Raw genomic sequence first — 20,902 nt, forward strand, 5'->3', positions numbered from 1 at the left:
TTACATTTCTCCTCCCACTTTGCCAAATAGTGTGTAAATGCCGCATCTTGCATATTCATTTAGGCAAACGTACTACCTGGATTAGGGCTATTTTATAATAATCATAATAATAATAATAATACATTTCATTTAAAAACAGCACCTTTCAGAACACCCAAGGTCACTTTACAAAGCATAAAAACACAGCAAAAGTTGAGCTAAAACAATAAAAATGAAGCTATTGGAAAAGCTGTTTTAAATAAGTGGATTTTGCACATTTGAAAAACGCAGTCCTTAGTGCACACTATAAGTAAATTGGGTTGTACATTTATCTGTGTGTTTTTACTGTCCTATGAGGTCCAAATGCTCCTGGTCCGGCCCGTCTGTCAAAATTTCAAACCCATTGTGGCCCGCAAGTCAAAAAGTTTGCCCAACCCTAGTCTAGCCCATGTGAAAATGTGTGACCTGATTATCTTGGTTTCAATTGTACGCCAGAGTGCAGATAAATAGAAAGGCGCCAAGCCGGGACAGGCCACAGTGACACAACGACCTAGCTCAAGTCACCTATCTAATCAGAAACACTTTTAGTAGTTTCTGAGAACTGCTTCACATCTTTTGCATGGAGTCGAGCAACTTCTTCCACCTGTCAATAGGTATTCCATCCCACAGAATTTCTAGCCCAGGATGACTTGACAACAGTCCACAATTCCTAATTTTATTATTTTTTGACTCAGAAAAAGCACTTCTGATGTCACCCCAAAGGTTTAAAATTAACCACCCTTTCCCCCCAAACAAATTTGTGTGTGACATGAATGAGCCATAAACAATTGACCAATGGGAAGGTGTTGAGACAAACGATTAGGGATACATTTACATAATCTTTATTCCCCCCCCCCCCCCAAAAAAAATATCTATATAGTGATAAATTATTAAAGACTGTTTGTGAAAATTAGAGCATTTACGGGGAGTCTTGTTGAGATATTGTAATTACAAAACAAAAGGAAAATGAGGCCTCAATTTCAGAAAAATGCCATTGCGGTTTGTGGGACCAATAGATAAAACGGTTTTATTTTTCTTTGGTTACGTGTGACGTAGTAAATCCATGCGCGCCCATGATGTTACGCGCATACGCAAATAGCAGTAGTGATGGGCATGACAGTTCTTTTAAGTGAACTTAATCTTTAGAATCAGTTCATTAAAAAGAACCGTTTAAAAGATTTGTTCATCAAATCGTTAGTCTAGGAAAACACTTAATTTCATAACATCCAAACTATTGAGTCGATCATATTGCTCTTTTTGATATGGACCTAAGTAGAGATGTTCATGTCAATTTTGGTGGTGATTGATTGATAAAAGTATAAAACATTTTAAAATATCAAATAAAATACACAGATTTCTGATTTGGCCCCGGCCCGCCCCATATTCGATGTAGCGTCATCCCTCAAAAGCAGTAATAAATGTTGATCAGTAGGTGGCGATAACGCAGCATTTACTTCTACATCAATAAAAGAAGGAAGAACCGGAAGTCAACAACAGACTTGTTCGTCTCTTCATGTTGCGTTCTACATTCCGTCACCCACACCTTTTGGAGTGTAGTAAGTCACCTTTATTTTATTCACTGAAACTACCGATTAGAAGAACAGCACAATAGTCGTTCACCACTGGATTTACGCCTCAGACTAACATGGAATATTGTTGTTATTATTTCAGGGCTATGCATTTTTAGGGGATTCTCAAACGTACACTGCCAAGCTAAGTCATCGACCTGTTCGCTAGAACTGCGCGGAGGTGACAGCAAATCATGTTGTCTCGAATGTTGCTGTCGCTGCTCAACAAACTCCATGTCGTCGAGAAACTGGCGGAATCTCGTCCGATTCGCAGGGCAGCACAGATCACGGCCTATGCTATCACCAAGGCTCAGATAGTCGGCCGGGACGCCTCGCAGCGGGTCTTGCGGTCGCAGACGCTGCGGCAGGTCCGAGAGGAGACTGGTCGAGTGCCCGGGGGAGTGGAGGACGTCGGCAGGCGACTCAAGAGAGTCCGAGAGACGTTTGTCAATGAAGTCAAGGATGGATGGAAAGATGGATCTCGACAGATTAAAAAATAATCCCTCAATCTGGATGCTGAACAGTCTGTCTGAATAACATCAATCATTCAGACGTACTGTAAAAGTCCTGTCAAAACTTAGTGACCTCAAACCATGGAACGTTTTGATGTACCTGGGAAATTTATGTCATGTCAATGTCACAGACGCGTTTGGATTAATGTGTGATTTGGATACAGATGGTGGCCGCCAGTTACACAAACTGACTTCCTTTCAGTCAAACCAATGTGGAATTTTAACATTAGGCCATTATTATAAATGAGTATGAATTTAATATACCATATATGAAGTATACTATATAGTTTATGGTGATGATTCACATTTGTGAAGAGATTACATTAACATAATTAAAATTCGTGTGTGGTTCATCCATTTTGAGTATTCACACAGTTTGTAAAAAATGTGATGGGTTCTCTGGCAAAGGAAATGTTAGCATAATGTTTTTACTAAATAGCACATGCTACGTATAACCTTGAGGTTTGCACAGCTGCCTCACAATTTTGAGGTTTTGGTTTAAATCTCTGTTTAGGGAACTACAGTTAGTGTTTGTTCAGCTGAAGACTTAAGTCAGTCTCATTTGCAAGGGCTACATCATAAGTAGCTTTCCTTCAGATGCATATTGTGACTGAAAACCGTCTAGTAGGGCTGAGCAATTTTTCCTAAAAATAAAATCTCAGATTTTATAGCATTTTGTAATTTATTTATTTATTTTACATTTCACATTAAACCAGAAAACTAAGTGCTTGTGCGGCGAGTCCGTCTTGACAAGATAGCGTACAGGTTGCGACCGCGCAGCGTTATAAACGTGCACATTTGTGCTATTTACATAAGCTTGTAAATGTCTATAAGCAATAACGGTAAAATATTTTATTTACAACAGGTTAAAGATTTCCTCGCTCCGGCGATTGACCAATATTAAAATTATCGCTAGCATTTGAGTTACCAGTCATAGCAAAATAACCACTGCCAAAACAAATGGGGTGGGGCAACTTGAGCAATATACCGGTACTTGCGGCTAGGTAGCAGTCGTACATACCGGGGTTCTCCCGTTTTCATAAAGTGGTGAAATCAATTCTTCCTCACTGTATACATGAGTGCCATATTAGCGAGGTGCAACATGTCCGCTTTGGTGGTCGGTCTCATTGTGCCCCTTTCTTGCCATACGTGCTTCCTTGTGTAAATGACTTCCTGGTAACATAGTAAACTTTTTTTAAGCGGGAGTTTGTTTGCTGTTGTTGAGTTCCTGCCGTATAGCGTGTGTGACACGACTGGCAGAGCGAAAGCTACGGAAGCCCATGGGGGCGAAACTAGCCGTGGCGCAACAAAAGGGGGAAAAAAACATCAACGTTATATATTTTTTAATCGTCCACAACAAAACACTTGAATTAATAAAAAATCAATATATCGTCCAGCCCTATCGTCTAGCATTAATCACCTCATATGCCCTCAGTCCACAACCTTGTACCTCAAAATCATCACTTTTCAGGAAACCCCCAAAATTGTATTTTTGCTCAACCATTGACATTGCATTATTAAAGATCATTATAATTTTCAACACTTAAGATTGGTCAATAATTCATAAAAATGACACCCACTGTGGACTGACAAAAAAGTATAGATTTAAGGAAAAAGAAATTAGCCAAATTGTCACTTATGAGGTTTTGGCCCGATGCCGGTGATATACACATTTTGTTTGGTATACTGTAAATTTCAATCAGCAAATTAAATTTAAAATCAAACTAAATGTAAATATAGTGGGAAGCAAATATTTTAGTAAACTGTACATTGTGTGCAACTGTTTAATTCATGTTAAGAATGGATTTGGTGAAAATGTTGTGCGAAACTGGTTAAAATTAAGTAAATTAAAATTCTCTGCCAATATGAATCTATTTCGCAACAAATGCAAAGCAGTCATACTACTCGCATAAGTGGACTGCAAAATTATGTGGTGGTCCTGATCTGGTCCCTAGGCCTCAAATTTGACAACAGTGCTCTGTTCATATGTGAATAATAGGTTATTTCTCAGGGAGAAATTATTCAAAACTGTAATCAGTTTGGCCAGGCAGCTTTAGAAATTCTGCCTATCACAAATTTGTCACGAATACTAACAGCATCAACTCTTTACAGATGCTAAAATGAAACATACAGAAAGACCTATTGCAGGGGGAACACATGACCCCTGATAAACACTTAACTGCATTTTGTTACAGTACATACTGTATCTTTCGGTCCGTGTACCAGTTAACATTTTCTAATCACTCTCTTAAATCGTTATTATGCTTAATCATTACACAGCTCAGGAGGTGAATAAAAAAAAAAGACTGTATGCAGCAGTTACACTTCATGAAAATAAATAAAACTCATGACACAAATGCCTTTTGATGCTTCAGGATTCATTTGGAACAAGATACACAACACAGCTAAATACAGTAGCTTTAATACCCGTGCAGACTCACTGGCCTGGCAACTAAATATTAGTTACGTTTTATCATTTCACACTGAAATAAAATCTCTGTTCAGAGGAATAAATGCACTAATTTCAGACAGTATGAGTCAGTACATATACACTGATATGGTATCTGAACATCATATAAAAATAAATCTCAGGGTATAAGAAAACACACAATACATTTTGAACTGAAATTTTTTTTTAAAAAGACCATTAACAAGAGGAGGTACCGATTGAGAGATTCACAAAAGAACATCTACAAGGAGTCTTTCAATGTGCTAAAACCAATTCGGTTTAGCTGGAATTCTATTTGCATTGCACACCTATTTCCACATCATGAATGACAATGGGGGGGAAACATGTTTTTTTTTTTTTTGGTCAAGACCACTTGACTACCAACCTCTGAGAATGTAACAGGTGGCAGCATATGCTCTGATATGGCAGCTCACCTTCTGTAAACAAATTGGTAGACTAGAGGCAGATTCATTTTCTTTCACAGCTACAAGTGGCAGTTTTTGTCCCATAAAAGCATTTTCAAAGTTGTCATCAGCGGGGATTGGTATCCATATTTAACCAGTGCTCTGTGATGGAAGGATTAGGAAAAGAGAACAAGGTGACGGAAGGGTGCGTGTAAAGAAATTGTGCATGTTGACTTTCAGATGGCCGTCAGCATGGAGCATAGCAGCGCTACAATGACCAACCACAGCGAGGACATTACTGCAAGACACGGAAATGGTGACAAAATACATTCAGCATGTTACAGTTGTAAAAATCCCATTTTAAAACATTCCCACAAAATATTATCAACGTCTGAAGCAAGTACCTGCACATGATGCATTACACTCCATGTTAATCAGTGAGTCCAAGTATTCCTGGCCCAACCACGCCTGGTAGGTCTTTCTGTCACCTACGCCCACAAGGCGCACGGTGGAGTCTTTGAAGATAAGGTCTGTGCCCTCGAATGCCTGTGAGTCGAACATCTTGAACCCTGTACTTGTGTCGCTGCCGAAATACGTCTGTAGACAAAACAAGAAGGACAGTGAAGGTAAAGGAAAATGAAGCAGATGAAGGCAAGACAAGTTATTTGAAAATGCGTCAGAAATGGAACGTTGGAACGTGGCAAGACATCGCTTCATTATCTATCAGGGAAGTTGAGGCCTATCACAGCTGAGCTGACTCAGCGTGAAGGGTGGGATACGTGGTGTCGATCATAAGATCTCTATCCCTATTTTACAATGATGGCGGTTGAAAAACATGCCATTCTATTCTCTAGTACCTGAGCACGGTCCATGAGTCCATAGATTGTGTGGATGTTGGTTTCAGGCCGCACCATTACGGCATGGGCGGGGACGCGCGCCAGATGACAATATTTATACTGATTGACTTCGGCTTTGCTGGCATGGGGACACAACAGCTGGAAGTCTTTGGACAGGAGATCTGTGGCCCAACTTTCAGTTGAGTTCCCTGGATAACCACACAAAAGCTCCATGTGGGGATTCCAGTCAAATGTCATATTTGTGTGATAGAAGCTCGGCTTATACCGTCAGTATTTGTAAACACAGTCGAATGCTTGATGAAAGCCACGTCTCCTTCTCCCGTTGCCAGACACCTGAAGGAAAAAATTATTACTAATTCGAGTACCCTGAGAAAACTATCAGGGTGACGGTGGCAGCAAAGGTTGTCAAAAATGTCGATACTTACACGTCATATTCGGATACGATACTAATTTGTCATGGTTTCAATACGATATGTGCGTTCCCGCAAAGTCCGCCACGCTAAGCAGTGCAGCCTATTTGACAGGCAGCCTGCGGCAACACTGTGACTTCGCTTGCTCAGCTACGTTTTACAGCTGTTAAGTAAGTATTTCCATTGCGGTGGCAGTAGGGCCAAACCAGCCAGTCTTGGTGGACAAAAAAAAAGCAAGATGCCTTGTTTTTTTGTTATTAGCCATTAGCCGGCTACAGCGGTTAGCTTTATGCTCAGCCGAATGTTCTTTTGTTATTAGCCATTAGCCGCGGGCTCACAGATAAGCTTTATGCTCAGTGAATGTGTACCTGTTTATTGCTGCTTCAAGTTGTGCGTCAGAGCGTGTATTTAGTATATCAGGGCTCATTTGCAACCTAAGAAGGGCAAGGCTCACAGAGGAGCACATTGGCATGTTGGTCTAATTGTAAAATAATAATAATATTCCAACAGCAAAGAAAATTCAGATCAGTGATACGGCTTAAAAGTCATTCATAGAATAAAGTTCAATTTCTAAACCCTTGTATGCCTTAAGAGACATTTACACTTTTCAATTTAAGCTTCAAAAAAAGTAGCTAACTACAGCATTTGATGTTCATTTTGACTGACTGTTTGTGTAGTTTACTACCTCAAATATTGATTGTTGTTAACTTGTATAGTTAACCACCTAATTTTTTTCTTAATGTTTCCTATGTGTATTTTTACCTCAGACAACCAAAAATGTTGTAATTGTAGCAATTTTTGTATGAGCTATCTTTCATTTGTATTATTTATAATTTATTTGCACTATCTGAAAAAGTGACTCTTGTTTTTAAGTTTTTTCCTTTTTTGTTTATGAATAATTTTATTTGCTTGCGATCATGTTAATACAAATATTTTTCTATGCATTTTTAAAGTATTTTTATTTATTTATTTACTTTTCTCTCTGTGGTATTGAAAATGGTATAGAGTATTGAATATTTTACTGGGTATCGATATTGAGTTTTTAGTATCGTGACAACGCTAGTGCCAGCAACAATATATCACCGGGCAGAACCATCAGTGATAAGAAAAATAAAAAACTGTCCTGATGAAGAAGCGGGTTTGGTATGACTTTTGTACCTGAAGGCACCGTCGTATCCATCGAAGAGGTCCTTTCCTTTCTCACATTTGTTCTGCCCTGAGTCGTCTCCCACACACAAGCTACACAGGTTGATAGGGAAACCGGGCATATTTGCACCTGGTACACAGCTCTGCTTGAAGAACCCACCAACCGCTACAGACCACGGTAGAAAAAAGAATAAGAACATTTTTCACTTGATTTGTGATCAGTGGGTCACTGACCTTGTGCTATCTGACAATGTTGAAGGTCGATCAGGCCTTTCTCAAACAGGGTTGATACAGGAACGTTCCAACCAGCCGTGCGACCAAATCCCGTGTGACAAGATTGACGGCCTTTCAGATCATCAAGACTCCTTATGTCATAGCTGCTCTTTTTCACCACTGCAACGGCATAATAATTGGAGCCATCCCGATCCGCTGGAGAAACACGTCAAACACTGTCAATCTGTGATGAACTTTGGCTAAATCGTTTTGCTTCAATGAGTGTCTTCTTTGTACCTGTATAGCTCTCTCCAGTAGCGGGGACCAAGCCATAGTCCTTGCCAGCTGTATAGATGTAACCTCCATCCAGAGTGATAGCATCCGCCTGGTTGTTCTGAGAAGGAAGTGGTACTTGTTTTTAAAACACACACACAAAAAAACGACTGTTGCTAATCTGAACACCTTACCTTTATTTTCTCCATGCAGTCCGTCACAGAGTCACCATAGATACAGTTGACAATCGGAGTAAGCCCTTTCCCTTGAAAGGCACTGCCCATCGCAGCACATTTCTGCTGCTCGCCCGGTGACAGCACACACCACCGCAAAGTGCTTTCTAGTGGTAGATTGACAGGTGAACAGCTAGGTAAATACTTTGGAAGATTATTTAGCATGGATAATGTAGTTAGGTCACTACTGTAGATGGGTTGGTACTCTTTGTTGATTGGTAGCTATAACTAATACCTAATACAGTATATAGGTATTCTAAGTGCTGTAGTTTTCTAGATGAACACAAAAATATAAGCACCTAAGCTTAAAGGTCTTTTCTTTCTGAAAGGATCCTGCAGTCATGGCAATATGTACGGTATGTGAATAGATGCAAACAAGAGGAACAGGCACCTGGAAATTTACAGTCCATGGCACTCATGGCATTATAATAGAGCTGACCCATCCATTTCTTTGGGTCATCATACTCGGCACTCTGAAACATGACGGCGGACTCAGAGAAAAGCACCGTTCCTGCTCCATAAGGCTTGGAGGAAAACACGTTGAATCCAGACTTCTCCTACACATGGCAACAAATGATTTAATTATGATACTTCATAAAATGTCACTCAGCAAAACACAGTCAAACTATAATTCTCAACTGGTGGGTCATGGACCCACTGCGGCTGGGTCATGGACAGCTTGTAAAAAAATAAATATTAATAGCATTAATTTGCATTCTGAATTTTTTCCCTGGTAGCCTACAATGCAGATACAAAGTTCCCACATGGATTTTAGGTATTCAAAAGATAATGTTACTTGTGCGCTGGTCATTAGTTTACTTTGTAAACAAATATAGTGCAGCTCAACTCTTGGCTAGTGGGTGCCATAGCTAGCCATATGCTTTCGGTGCTATAGTCAGTATAACATGCAGTAAAGATATTTTCAAAGCTATTTAATCTTCAGCTAATGTGGGTTGCAACTTTATATCACCAGGATTGGGTTACTTTTACCCAAGGGTGGGTTAATCAGGAAAGGCATCCATTGTAAAAACAAACAAAAACAGCAATATGCAAACTGCCCCTTTTGGTAAAGTTGCTGCTTTTTTATTGTTAGATTAGGGCTCTTCATGATTAGATAGGTGACTTGAGCTAGACCGGTGTGTCGCTGTGATCTGTCCTGGCTTGGCGCCTTTATCTACCTGCACTCTGGCACACTTATCCAGTTAAGACCATCAGGTCACATATTTTCACATGGGCTAGGCTAAGCCGCCGTCCGTGTAGGTGGGCGGCCAAGACAGTATAGGAGTAGAGACTATTTTAAATAGATTAGATCTTCTTCCGCATTCAGCAGATAAGGTTTCGCAGTTGTGTACTTGATCTTTCCGGCATCCAGTAAATAGTTCAACTGAGTTCAACTGGTTGTTATTAAAATTAGTATAGCGAGCATTAAAGATAAAATAACCAATGAAAGTGAACTTTAGAACTGCTCAGAAAATGTTGGCACCAAAATGTCCATTATTTTAATCATAGCTATACTGATAAACTGGCTGGTAACCAATTTTCTTTAGTAGTTCAGTTTTAGTAGGTAAAAATCTGGACCCAACATCCTCAATTAAATGTGCTAGTTATAAATAACCCAGTATCGGCTCAGTCCCTTTTGGGCCCAGTGCTGTGTCAACCATTTCAACCAATTTGGGTTACTTTTAACCCATTAGTTTTAAGATTGTACTTTAAGAGTGTTAGTGACTACAATAACAACACAATAAAGTATATTTGAAATATTCATCTATAACCCAAATTGTGACAACCAGACAATATTAAACACAAGCCAACTTGTGTGCAATACATTAACAAAAGAAATGCCAAACCCACGATTCTAGTGAATGTTCTCTTGTTTAAGGCTGTTGTTCCTGCAACTGGTTAAGATGTTTGGACCTACCAGACCCTCAGCAAGCATGTTAAACACCACAAACGGAGTGACGTGATTGCCAACCACGACACCTCGAAACGGGACGCGGACCAGATTGCAAGTCTTCCACTGACTGACAGGAAGTCTTCTGCCATCACGACACAACAGCTCATAGTCTTTTGAATTGAATTTATGTGCCCACTCAGGGCCGTGACCTGGTGGAGGAAAAAATACATGGTTACGGACCAAATCAACTCATGGTGCCTTTCAATACTTTGTTCATATGATATAATGTAGCTAGTGATTAAATTAAGTAAGTCCTTACCATCTGTATTTTCTTCAACAGTTGTATGTTTGATAAAAGCAACATCTCCTGCACCTTCTGCCAGGCACCTAATGGGACGATTAAAGTTGAGGGGAGCCATCCACTAACATCCATCCATCCATCCATTTTCTTAACCGCTTTGTCCTCACAAGGGTCGCGGGGGGCACTGGAGCCTATCCCAGCTGGCTTCGGGCATTAGGCGGGGTACACCCAGAACTGGTTGCCAGCCAATCACAGGGCATCCACGAACCAGCCACTAACAATAATTTACATTTACAATGGAAAATTTTGCATTTTCGCTTAACCTAAAAACTTATGGGCTGGGCAAGGAACCTGGAATACCCAGAGTAAAAAAAGAGTGAAGTAACCCTTGAGGGGCGTTCCAATTGAGGGTTTCAACCGTGTTTCTATAGTTTGACTACGTCAATATTTTGCAATTTATCAAACTATTCCTAATCCCCCTTATAAAGCCATTTCACAGGTGCAGTATGTTACCTGAAAGCTCCTTCATAGCTGTAATATCGCTCCTTGTTGCTCGCCTCACATTTGTGTTGTCCACTTCCATCTCCATAACACAGCTGGCACAGCGACGGAGGATCACCAGCCTCATTTGCTCCCGGAACACAGCTGCTATTAAAAAACTGTGCCACACCTGATCATGTGCACGCAAAGAAAATATGAGTGCATGTTTCTAAGGGCAGTTAAAGAATGAAAGCTTCCTACCCTGTGAGAATTTACAGCCCATGACAGACATGTGGCCCTGGTCTATGAAATGTCCGATGGGCATATTCCATCCGGCCGTTCGGCCTTTCCCAGTGTGGCAGCTCTTTTTCCCTGCCAAGTTATTGATGTTGATGCTAGAATCGGCCCTTTTTACAACGGCGACTGCAAAGTAGGAGGCCCCGGTACCTGAGGGAACAAAAAGAGAGTAAACAATGGGATCTGGGAAAGCTTATCAAAGCAAGACTAGATGACTAAACAAAAACTTGACTGGCAAATAAATGTACAACCATAAATGGAAAAAACAATCCGGTAACTCGGACGGAGGTTCTTCATCTCCTGTTGTTATAAAACCTTACTCACATATTAAATGGAACCTTGGATCAAATCCAGTCTGTGTTTTTTTTAATTTAATTTAATTTATTTATTTTTTTTACCTTATCTGGGTAGTCATGTGCTTCTTTTGAACACAGTTATTAGACAGCACTCATTGAAGTGTGTCATGTTCATAGTACCCTTTGAGCTTGTGAAAATGATATGAGCTTGTTGAATTGCATGGTGAGGAGACAAATCATCTTACGATCAGCCTTTGTTTCACTGGCAGCCATCTTGAATGAGGCACTCTTCCCCAGTTTGTAGATATCAGTGGCAAACATGGACAAAGCATCAACTTCGTTTCCCTACACAGACGTAACCAGGAAATAAAATCAACAACAGGCAACACCACCTAGCCCGATTTGGATCCGGGTCATGGCACCAATTGAAAGGTTTAGTGGGATCACTTCACCTGGTCATGGTAAATGGACTGCTTTTTATATAGTGCTTTACACTATATGGTGCCCAAAGTGCTTTACAATTTAAGCCTCACACTCACCCATTCACACACGAGTGGTAAGCTGCTTGCTGCCACTGGGAGCAAATCGGGGTTCATTGTCTTGCTCAAGGACACTTCAACATGGTCACGGATGAGGATCGAACCCACAACCTGACGGGATGGGAGACGACCACTCTACCACTGAGCCATACCACCTTATAATGCTCACATTCTAATACTAACTGAACTAACATTCACACAAAATCACAGAGGAAGTCAAACATGTTGAAAAGTAAGGAATTAAAGCCTCGAGTATGACGAGAAGTCAGGATCCAACCTGGAGCTTCTGCACACAGTTCTCCACTGTGGTTCCACGGACGCAGCTGAGCGACGGCCGGATGGAGACTTGAGCGAAAGCTAGCGACATGTCCTCACATTTTTTCTGCTCAGCTTCCGAGATGGTGCACCACCTGATGATGCTCTGACCACACACTGAGAAGACAGACACCAGTGTGACTCACAGATTCCACTCATATTTTCCTTTGCCAATTTGCATAGAATGTCAAGGGGCTAAAATCATATTTTGTTTATGTTTTCTCATCCAAGTCAAGGTACAGAAGCAATATTTTGAGGTGAAGGGGAAACACATTGAATTACTCAATAACACTGATAGCTGAATGGTAATTATGCTCCAGTTCTATTACACAATTATCTTCAATAAGATAGAGACACCTACTTTTACAAACCATTTACTGAAAATTATTTAATTTACTGATTTTTATTATTATTTTTGAATCGCAAATTTGTCTTTTAGATTTTTGGCTGTGAGAATTAATAAACAATCACTTTTTTTTCATATGCCAGTCCGAGTTACTACTCCTGTACTTTGAATAAGAAATTTCGGTCAACTCAAATTGCCGAACCCACATCTTAAATAATTGCTAATACATCACTTTTATTTTCCTTGTACAAGAAAAAAAAAGTCACATCCACCAATCAAATTACTGTCCAGTTTTGAAGGTTTTCCTTGGTTTACTTATGAGGCCCAACTACTTGGAACATGAAACTTCATGAAACTAATAACTTGATATTCAATACTAGATGAAAAGTCTTTCCAAATAATATTTCCAAATAATCTATCCAGTAATTACTGAGTTTACATTTTAATATCATCATAAAAGTTTATTTTGCCCCAATATTCATCAAAATGTAGCTTTATTTTTCACTCAAAGATACATGACTGATTTTACTGGATATATCGTTACTACAACTCTGAACAATCTCTTACCAGCATGTAGAATTAACAGGAGGGCTCCTGCCGTGCTCCACATGTTCATGATCACGTACTTCTTTCCTCGTAGTGTGTCAAAATCTCCTCTGCTGACCCTTGAGTCCAAGTGCAAGTTTTATGTCCGTGAACCGGGTCAAAGTTCTTTGACGATGATCAGGAATGAAGTTGCACAACTTGAACCAGCGAGGATAAGTGGGACATAAAATTGATGGATGAAGGGATGTTCAATAACAAGTCCAATGAAATATAGGAAGGTCCCGTAAATAAAATTACCAAAATGATCATGAAATATTAGTTTTCCTGTCTGCTACATGCCTTAACCCGAAATCACAAGAATCAAAACAGTACAAGAAAAGTGCCACCTCACACACTTCACAGTGCCAGTGTTGCCTAGCTGCAGACCTGAGTGGGAACAGAGAAGTCTTTTACCGTTCTCACTGCTTTTTCGCTGTGGCTGTGGGGCTTTTCCACAAGTGGACACTCATGTAAACACACACAGCACATACACATGCAGACTGGGACTGTTGGTGACTCACTCTGTGTGGAAATAGGCAGCACAAGTGGATTGACACCGTTTTCTACATTTTCATGTTATCTTTACTACATAAGAGCAGTTAGCGTGAGGGACATCTTAACTTATAGGTCAATATGAAGTTCCTTCGAGAGAAAGAATTAGCAGAATAATGAATCTCTTGAGTCTTATAAGTGGCCAAATATCTGCACAAACACCAATACAAATGATAACTCAGTCTGCTATGATGATAAGATATGATAATAAGAGATTAAACAATAGCACATCTTTTTTTTTTATTGTCCACAACTTAATTGTAAAAAAACAACAACAACCCCCCCCCCCCCAAAAAAAAAAACAACAACCAGAAAAACAAAAAAAGAAGTCATTTTCAGTATACATTGGACATGTATCTCCGAAATTTCTGTCCACTTATTACGTTTTTAGTGATATTACTACTTATTGTCTTCCTTCACTAGAGGCTGAAACAGTGGCTAGTTGCATGGTAATTATTTACAATACAGTATTATTATGATTGTACTACATTATTACGGGCGGCACGGTGGTTGACTGGTTAGCACGTCCGCCTCCCAGTGCTGAGGACGTGAGATTGAGTCCGGGCTTTGGCCTTCCTGGGTGGAGTTTGCATGTTCTCCCCGTGCTTGCGTGGGTTTTCTCCGGGTACTCCGGTTTCCTCCCACATTCCAAAGAGATGCATGGCAGATTTATTGAACACTCTAAATTGTCCATAGGTGTGATTGTGAGTGTGGATGGTTGTTTGTCTCTGTGTGCCCTGCGATTGGCTGGCAACCATTTCAGGATGTACGCTGCCTACTGCCCGAAGCCAGCTGGGATAGGCTCCAGCGCCCCCCGCAACCCTTGTGAGGACAAGCGGTTAAGAAAATGGATGGATGGATACATTATTACTGTAATATTAGTTACACAGTATACAAACTGAAAAATACATACCTGTAAATTTAATATAGATATAAAGCCTCCAAGGTACTCCATACAGGTCATAATATGCCCTGCCAACCTCGTCCTTGTAAACTTAATTAGGTGCTGGGAACTTTATTGGAGATCTGTACTGAAGATAGTTTGTGTCACATGAAATCACAGGTGTGATGATGTGACCAAAATGACTCATTCACTTTTATCAGGGTGTAAGTACCTACAATGGCGTCAGCTAACTTGAAAACCATCTCATTTTCACTTCAACGGTGAAATTATATGGTGGGATCATATTTGTATTCATGTGGATGAGATTCTACAGCACAGTACCCTGTGTTTTTCCTCTTCTTCTAAAAATAGCTTACCTGTGATGGGACATTGGGATTTCCTAAGAATGTTGTGTAAGTGATTAGTCATTTAAAAATTTAAACATTTGAAGAGATTTGTAGAAATAAAGTTTTGCCTGTTGTCTCATTTTTGTGACAAATCATTAACATCAGTGTCTTCACAAATGAATAACTAAAAATTTAAATATTATTAAAGGTGGTTTAAGCAAATTTGTTATTTCAGACATTTATCAAAGTGGTAGACCTTCACATTAATCAATACCACAGAAGTGACTCTCCGGTTCATATAGGTTGCTGACTCAAATTGAACAATATGAAATAATTACACGTGTGAACAGTACATTGACATAAACACAACAAAATGTAACACAACACACAACCAGCAATATGCCTACAGGCAAAAAATGTTCCATGTTCCTTCCTTGACCGTCACGTCATCTGATATTGAAGTGTAAACGTGTGAGCATTGGGCTTCATACCTTTTGAGGGATCGAGTGAGATAAGATGGAGGAATACTTGTAGGACTTTTTTTTCCTTCTAACTGGACATTGTTCGATTATCAAATCATTGCTAAGTAAGGTACATTCATAAGTGGATGTTGGCAATATCAACCTACAAATGATATGCTCAAAATGAGTACTTGGTAGAGACAGACCTTACCCAGGGTGGGACGATGGAACATGTGGTTAGCATACCTACCTCAGCCAAGAGTTCCATATGGAGGACCAAAACTGCCAAAATAAAAAAAACAACTAAATGACTAAAAGTGAAAATAAAAACAGATATAAAAAATATTATTAAAAAAATAAATCCCGCATTGGCAGATTTTATTAAAAATAACCTTATTAAATGTTAAGTCATACCCAAATCTATAAAGCTGACATTGAAAATAATGGACTTGAACTAAAAGAATGATAATATTGTTATTCATTCTGAAACAAAAGTTGTTGATTTAAGAAAAACTCAGATTTCATGGTTGCAAAAGTATGTGAACCTCTCACTTAATCGAACGTTGCACCTCTTTTTGCAATGAGAACTTCATCCAAACATTTTCTTTAGTGTCTTTCACATCTACTTTGGGGGATTTTTGCCACTCGCCGATTGAGAGAGGTTGGATGGGTGTCTAGCCACAGTAATTTGAAAGAATTTAAGTCAGGATTTTGACTGGGCACATCCAGAACATGAATCTTGTTGTTCTTCAGACATTCCTTGGTTGTATTGCTAGAATGCTTTGGATTATTGTCATGTTGCATGATCCATCTTCTACCAGGCTGTAACTTCACAGAGAACGGCTTCAGGTTATGATCCAGGATTTCACAATATTCCTCTGAATTCATGATTCCGTGGACTATGTGGAGTTGTCCAGGTCCTGAGGATGAAAAGCCAGCCCAGAATTTAACATTCTCACCCCCATACTTCACTGTAGGGTGAAGGTTCTTTTGCTGGTATGCAGTGTTGACTTTTCACCAAACATGACTGTTTTAATTGTGACCAAAGTTCAATTTAGGACTCATCTGTCCACAGAAGGGACTTCCAAAAAGCTTCAGGTTTGTCCAGGTACTCGCTGGCAAAGTTGAGATGGGCAGCTTTGATCTTTTTTGTAAGCAGAGGCTTCTACCTAGCAAGCCTTCCATGACAGCCTTGTCGATTTACTTTTCTTCTGATTGTTGAAGCATGCACAGGTCCCAGATGCAGCAAAAGAGGTCTGCAAATCCCTCAATGTGATGCACAGGTTGGCTTTCACTTGAATTATCATTTGTCTTGTGGGTCTTGCTGATATTTTAGAAAGTCATCCACTTCTAGGCAGGATTGTAGTAATTTTCAATGTTCTCTAGTTGCAGATGATCTACTTCACAGTGGAATGATGAAGCTATTATTTTTTTTTAGATGACTTTATAGCTTTTCCCAGACATATGTGCTGTCACTACCCACTTCTTGAGGTCCCTAGAGATTTCTCTTCCTCTCAGAATGACTGACCTGTATGGGTTCACCTGGGTAAGACTAAAGTGACGTGTTTTTGTCTCTGTTTCAGTCAGTGATGCACAATTTCATCGCTAAACCTCTCTCATTTCATTGGTCCATTTCAGTGGTTAATTTAGCTACCAATTTGTCCTACCTGATCCTAATTGACACAATTGATTAAAAAAAAGAACAATGCATTGAATTGATAAACCTACACCTGTACACATGAAATGTAATGGTTCAGATTGAACAACAAAATCAGGTTGACACAATTGGAAAGTCCAAATTGATCAAGAGGTTCACAAACTTTTGAGCAATTTTGGTCCTCCATAGGTTCGGGCCAGGTTCCAATTTTGAATCAGGCCTTACCTCTATGAGCTTTGCATGTTTCACCCATGCTTGCGTTGGCTACGATAGCTTCCTTCCACGTGGTGTTACTTTTTTACTCCAAATGTCTTGTTGAGAACAAGTTGCACAAGACTTTATTTAAACTTAGTGGCTGCCATTTCTTCATGGCAGTGTTTGACTAATGTGCCAGCCATTATTTTTGGTCCAGTCAAGATGAACTGCAGTATTGTTATTGCCCTGTTGTGTGCACTGAAGCCAAAGCACTAGGGATGGGCAAGTATCGATACCAGGCCTTTTTACAAGGTATGGGTAATCGTGACGGCGGCTGATTTTGTGGCAGCTTAACCAAGTAGAACTAAAAAATAGAAGAATAGAAAATTGCAATTAATTTCATACAATTTTAATAACAATGCTATATTGGGATATATAGGTCTTTCCTTCAAATTACGTCATTTGGGGGGTGGGGGTGGGGGCGTTATGTAGCCTATCAAAAGTACCAGTGGTGTTAGTACTTGGTAACGATGGTGACTTGAGTTGAGTACTTGTACTGGTATCGGTCTTGGAAAAAAAAAGGAACACCCCTACAGAGCACCAATGCATTTCATTGCTTTGTGTATTGCTCATACAGTCACACAATCAATATCAACACGGACAAATCTCAATAAAGACATTTATTTTGTACCAAAATAGGCAGTTAGCGCAGGGATAAATATCATCATCATATGTTATATGTTATATGTTATATATATATATATATATATATAGATCCATCTCCGAATAGATTATTTGCATCAGTGCTTAACTCTAACAGACAGTGGCATAAACCCCTGACTAAAACACAAAGCCAGAATCAAACAAAGAATCCAGTTCTGTTAAAGCAATCAACAATTTTTAATGGACATGAATATAAATTAGCTCAAGATACTGTGAGGAGCGCGAAACATTTTAGCTTTCCAAACTCAGAACCGGTTTCTGTGTAAGTCTCTGGGCAGTCAGCTTTGGGGTGGAAAGGAGTGGGGGCAAACAATTAGGTCCATCTGGGGCTTGCATTTCCAAAAGCATTTCAGTACTTCAAATCACATATAAGACACAAGCGCGTCATTTGAGAGTAGCCTCATTCACGACCGTAGCGCTCAAAGTACAAAACACTTCATCAATCAGACACACAACGCTCCCAACACAAAACTACTCATAAAAAAGATCGTTATGTTCCATGATCTCATACCTCTACTACAAGCAATGCTATCATTCAATATATAAGATCCCCTGAGAATTCCTCTTGTAAACAAATAATATCTTTGAAATCGACAACTTCGAAAGAAGTTCACGAACCCCTGGGTGACATCATGGTGGCTTCTTCCACCATTTTGTGTGGATTGATATGCAACAATTACATGGGAGTACGCTGTCAAGTCAGTATGATGTTTCTTATAGGGAGAGTGCCTTGAGATGAAAATGCTGTAAGTGTAATGTACCAGCGCGACGGTCATTTATGTGGCAAGCCTCAGGCGCTTTTGATGCATTCTGTGGCTTGAAAGGCATAAATCAGTTAATTTGTTTGTTTTCCCCCCAAATCCTGAATAACTGCTTTTTAGCCATAGAATATTACTAATAAGCTATAGAAATGACCCAAGTGACCCTTTAAAACTCACAAGGCAGTCACCAAAAAAAAAGTGAACCACATATTGAAAGATCTCCAATGCTGTTCAAATTTGTTACAAGGAACAAGCCCCATTTAGTGCAACCACAAAAAAAACAATACAACAATGAAATTTCTAACAGTGATGGTGCCGTTTATAGATGTGCACCACGTGGTGAATTGATGGAGAGGAGAGATGGAAAGGCATGAGACACTGGTTATGTTACATGGACAACAATACGATACTCCCGTCGTTGAGCATTCTCCAAATAGGACCATTTGGATGTGATTGGTAGAATTGTCCAATTCTTGTCCACTTTACATCACATAGTCCAAAGAAAGGAATCATATCCATAAGAAGAATACAGATGGTATGTATCATCATCGAATGTTTTTGTCTGTATGCTTTTGTCTGTATGCTTGATTTGTTGACTGGAAGCCAAATTTGGTGTAGGCCATAGTTCAAAAGGTCATCACAGATTGTTCTTTGCAGTGACTTGTAACTGCAGTATTATTTTATTGACTCGGGTTATTATTATTATTATTTTTTAATTTTGCATATTAAGACAAAGAAAAGAAGAAAAGGCAGATACATTTGTGGATTAAGACTCAAGCAAACAAGTACAGTATGTCACTGAACTGAACTCCATTCAAAAGTCAGCCCGGAGGCTTACCTGTCACTAATGAGGACTGAATGAATGAATGAATGAATGAATGAATGAATATAGATACTTGGATGCAGACTAATTTCACGTTTCTTTTTTATTTTTGGAAACGTTCTGCATGTCACGGATGCCAATTAAACCCTATCGAATCATAACATTATTCTTAACTTTTTTTAACAATACTTGCTACATTTCTCAGCAGTAATCATACAGTACTATATGTTTTCTATCTTGGCCCTTCAGTCCAATATGCCAGGGCACCTTTAAACCATCAGCTCATATTTAAGATTGAGGCAGTCTGGCAGGAAAGTGGAGAGCGAAGGTAAGAGCGATAGGTAGAAAAGGTAGAAAAGTCAGAGAAAGAGTGTCAAAGCGGAGTGATGCCATGAAGAAGGACAGTGATAATAGGAAAGAGGAATACGATTTTGTTCCCATAAACATGCTCTTAAAGCTACAGCGTGCAAAAGTCTGCTTCTTGGTGACAATATTATCATTACAAACTCATATGTGGATGCATTACCCTTTGTTAATATGAAAACAACAACAACAACAAGCGTTACAACAATAATGAAATCAATAAATCCGATAATGGTACATGTTTCATTCATTGATTTGAACAAGGTCCTTAAACATTAAGGAACTCAGCTGTAGGAAGATTCACAAGTGGGCTGCTGGAAAGACATAAGCTCCTCCCACAGCAGGAATTCCCGATCACAAGATCAGTCCCAGCCTCGCCCAGCGTTGTGTCCGTGTGTGTGTTTGTGTGTGTGAGAGAACATGGAGATGCAGCATGTGCGGGGAAGAGCGAAAACAAGCCGAATTGTGCTGCCAATGTTGGTAGCGTGAATCGCATTGACTCAGAGTCGCTCCTTAGTGGGCACCCAAATGTAAGGACCCGATTGCTCTTCGATTATCTGCTTCACCTGCGAATACACTTCCTCTAGAGTTGAGCCGTGGACAAAAGCTGCAAAGGAAAACAAAAACAACAATCATTTAGGTACACTTAAGAAAACAAATCCTTATCAATTTAGTTTGTACATTCCTCCAGAGTACACCAAACTTTGTGACTCAAAGTACTTTCCTGGCAAAATCAACATCATGTCTGGTATTAGAAGAAAGCTTGTGGTTATCCGCGGCCGCAGATGTCATTCAAATTTACCTCATGACATGTATGAACCAACAAGAGGCCAGACAATTCCTCGGCGTGTAAACATAACCCTCAAACCCATCCTTGTTGGTCAGATAACACTGATTGGTCAGAATGACTTCATGAATACCAATTTTGAAAATTTCATAGAAAATGTCATAGAAAAGTTCTATTACTGTTTTTGAATAATTACATTCAAAAAGTGGCACTC

General features: G+C 39.6%; 2 protein-coding genes across 13 annotated transcripts in view; both read right to left on the reverse strand.

The window, feature by feature from the left end:
* Positions 1-4,269: 4,269 nt before the first annotated feature.
* Positions 4,270-13,503, reverse strand: meltf (melanotransferrin). The gene is made up of 16 exons (XM_077584809.1): positions 13,119-13,503; positions 12,168-12,322; positions 11,597-11,696; positions 11,020-11,205; positions 10,792-10,948; positions 10,297-10,364; positions 10,002-10,186; positions 8,475-8,640; positions 8,045-8,190; positions 7,875-7,971; positions 7,599-7,793; positions 7,377-7,530; positions 6,074-6,141; positions 5,809-5,996; positions 5,356-5,548; positions 4,270-5,249 (listed from the first exon to the last, which is right to left on the reverse strand). Exons 1-16 carry the CDS (start codon positions 13,165-13,167, stop codon positions 5,188-5,190), a joined length of 2,169 nt encoding a protein of 722 aa, XP_077440935.1. The 5' UTR covers positions 13,168-13,503; the 3' UTR covers positions 4,270-5,187.
* A 4,393-nt stretch (positions 13,504-17,896) lies between these two features.
* dlg1a (discs large MAGUK scaffold protein 1a) overlaps positions 17,897-20,902 on the reverse strand; it is a 133,114-nt gene continuing 130,108 nt past the window's right edge. For all 12 annotated transcript variants that reach the window (XM_077584792.1, XM_077584793.1, XM_077584790.1 and 9 more), the window contains one exon: positions 17,897-20,508. In XM_077584792.1, coding sequence (XP_077440918.1) covers positions 20,402-20,508 — 107 coding nt within the window. In that variant the 3' untranslated portion in view covers positions 17,897-20,401. The remainder of the gene's footprint in view (positions 20,509-20,902) is intronic.

The sequence above is a fragment of the Vanacampus margaritifer genome, chromosome 13 (genome assembly GCF_051991255.1).
Source record: "Vanacampus margaritifer isolate UIUO_Vmar chromosome 13, RoL_Vmar_1.0, whole genome shotgun sequence".
NCBI lineage: Eukaryota > Metazoa > Chordata > Actinopteri > Syngnathiformes > Syngnathidae > Vanacampus > Vanacampus margaritifer.

What these genes read in the sequence shown, in the direction of transcription:
- meltf (XM_077584809.1), bottom strand. Translation starts at nt 13,167, where the DNA reads ATGAACATGTGGAGCACGGCAGGAGCCCTCCTGTTAATTCTACATGCT. An exon ending in ACTGCATGGAGAAAATAAAG is followed by an intron (nt 7,972 to 8,044) that starts GTAAGGTGTTCA and finishes CTTCCTTCTCAG; the next exon opens with AACAACCAGGCGGATGCTAT. An exon ending in ACATTGTCAGATAGCACAAG is followed by an intron (nt 7,531 to 7,598) that starts GTCAGTGACCCA and finishes CGTGGTCTGTAG; the next exon opens with CGGTTGGTGGGTTCTTCAAG.